At 33.8% G+C, this 1,554-nt stretch overlaps 1 protein-coding gene across 1 annotated transcript; it reads right to left on the minus strand.

Annotated features, from left to right (window-relative positions):
• Positions 1–399: 399 nt before the first annotated feature.
• LOC139521493 (tripartite motif-containing protein 2-like) lies at positions 400–1,368 on the minus strand. The gene has a single exon (XM_071314967.1). It carries the CDS (start codon positions 1,366–1,368, stop codon positions 400–402), a length of 969 nt encoding a protein of 322 aa, XP_071171068.1.
• Between the last annotated feature and the right edge of the window lie 186 nt (positions 1,369–1,554).

Genomic DNA, 1,554 nt, shown 5'->3' on the forward strand with positions numbered 1-1,554 from the left:
ATCAATACATCTCACAACATGTATTATATGATGGGAGCTTTTCCAACTTCCTTCCCAAATTAATTTATTTTGACAGGTCTGCAGTAATGAAAGAAAAAAAAATACAGCAAAATCTAGTTAGTTTTTTGATATTCTGAAACTTTAAATGCATTTAAATTTTATTCATCCATACTTTTAATCTAAAACTTTTCCAGATGATCAGGTTTGCCTGTACTCTGAGTGAAATTTGCAGTGTAAATACGGCTATATTCGATAATATGATGAAACTTCACCAGTAATCGAAAACACTACCCAGAAGCCAGTAAAAAGTCGTACAATCATCTACAAAATCGTAAAATATGTATGAAATATTTGCCGCATATATATATTCATCCATTCCTTTTTTTTTTTTTTAAACAATTAAATTCCTACAATGCTTAGTTTGTACAGTTTGCTCTTGTCTTTACTGGCAATATTAGTAGAAGTTCCTATATAGAGTATACAAAATTGTCCTGCCATTGCCAGGCATATTGAATGAGGGCCATCTATTCCCTTTTCAAATGTGTTGATGAACGTAATTAGTTCTCCAGATGAATTTAAGATATGTAGGACATTGCTATCAATATCCGCGATAATAACGTTGTCTGCTGGGGTAGTGGCCAGGCTTATTGGTGTAAAAAGTTTGACTTCTGTATTAATGACCGTGTTACCAGAATATGTATTTATGATAGTATCCATTCCAAGGACTTTGACATTTCCATAAAATTCCGTTATGTCTGTAGTATCTACCAAAAAAATATTGCCATTGCTGGTGTCAGTTATTCTTGATATAGCAGTAAATGAAATGTTTTTTGTTTTATCCTCTCCATATACTCTCTCTTGATTGCCTTCATGGTTCATTACAAATAGTAATACCAAACTAGTATCGCTGTCGTCGCAAACTCCTACTATAATCTTATTTTCTCTGGTTACGTGAACGGCTTGGGGTTGATAAGGTTGAAAATCAAATACCGTGTCGGTAATTTTATTTGACTGATTTTTAATTTGTTTGAGTCTAGTTCCTTCGGTAACTATTAGCAAGTCGTTGTTTGGCGTCACGGAAATACCATGTGTCAAAATATTGAGACTCGATATTACATGTATTTTTTTTCCGACAGTTTTTACATTTTGTAATCCAGTATGTGAACCAAATATTCTAACTCCCTTTTTTTGCTCTCCTTGACCAATCCACAACGAATCGTCTAAAGACACTGCTAAACGTGAAACGCATTCTAACTTAGTTTGAAATTCCTTCACAACATGGAGTTCAACACTAACTTTATTCTCGGCGTTTAAGGCAGACACACTTTTGTCACAAAAGAGTCCAATTTCCTTGATGTCAATAATCATATGTTCTTTTGCAGTTTTGATTTTAGGATGAACATTATTCTTACACGAACTACACATCAACAAGTCACATTCCAAGCATTTCCATGTTATTTTAGCACCCTGTTCGCATAGTTGACATTGGATCGGAGATTGAATTCCAAGTAAAGGTCTGCATGGATAAGGCCATTTTGTTTATGGTTGATTATT

The sequence above is a fragment of the Mytilus edulis genome, chromosome 4 (genome assembly GCF_963676685.1).
Source record: "Mytilus edulis chromosome 4, xbMytEdul2.2, whole genome shotgun sequence".
NCBI lineage: Eukaryota > Metazoa > Mollusca > Bivalvia > Mytilida > Mytilidae > Mytilus > Mytilus edulis.

What these genes read in the sequence shown, in the direction of transcription:
- LOC139521493 (XM_071314967.1), bottom strand. Translation starts at nt 1,368, where the DNA reads ATGATTATTGACATCAAGGAAATTGGACTCTTTTGTGACAAAAGTGTG.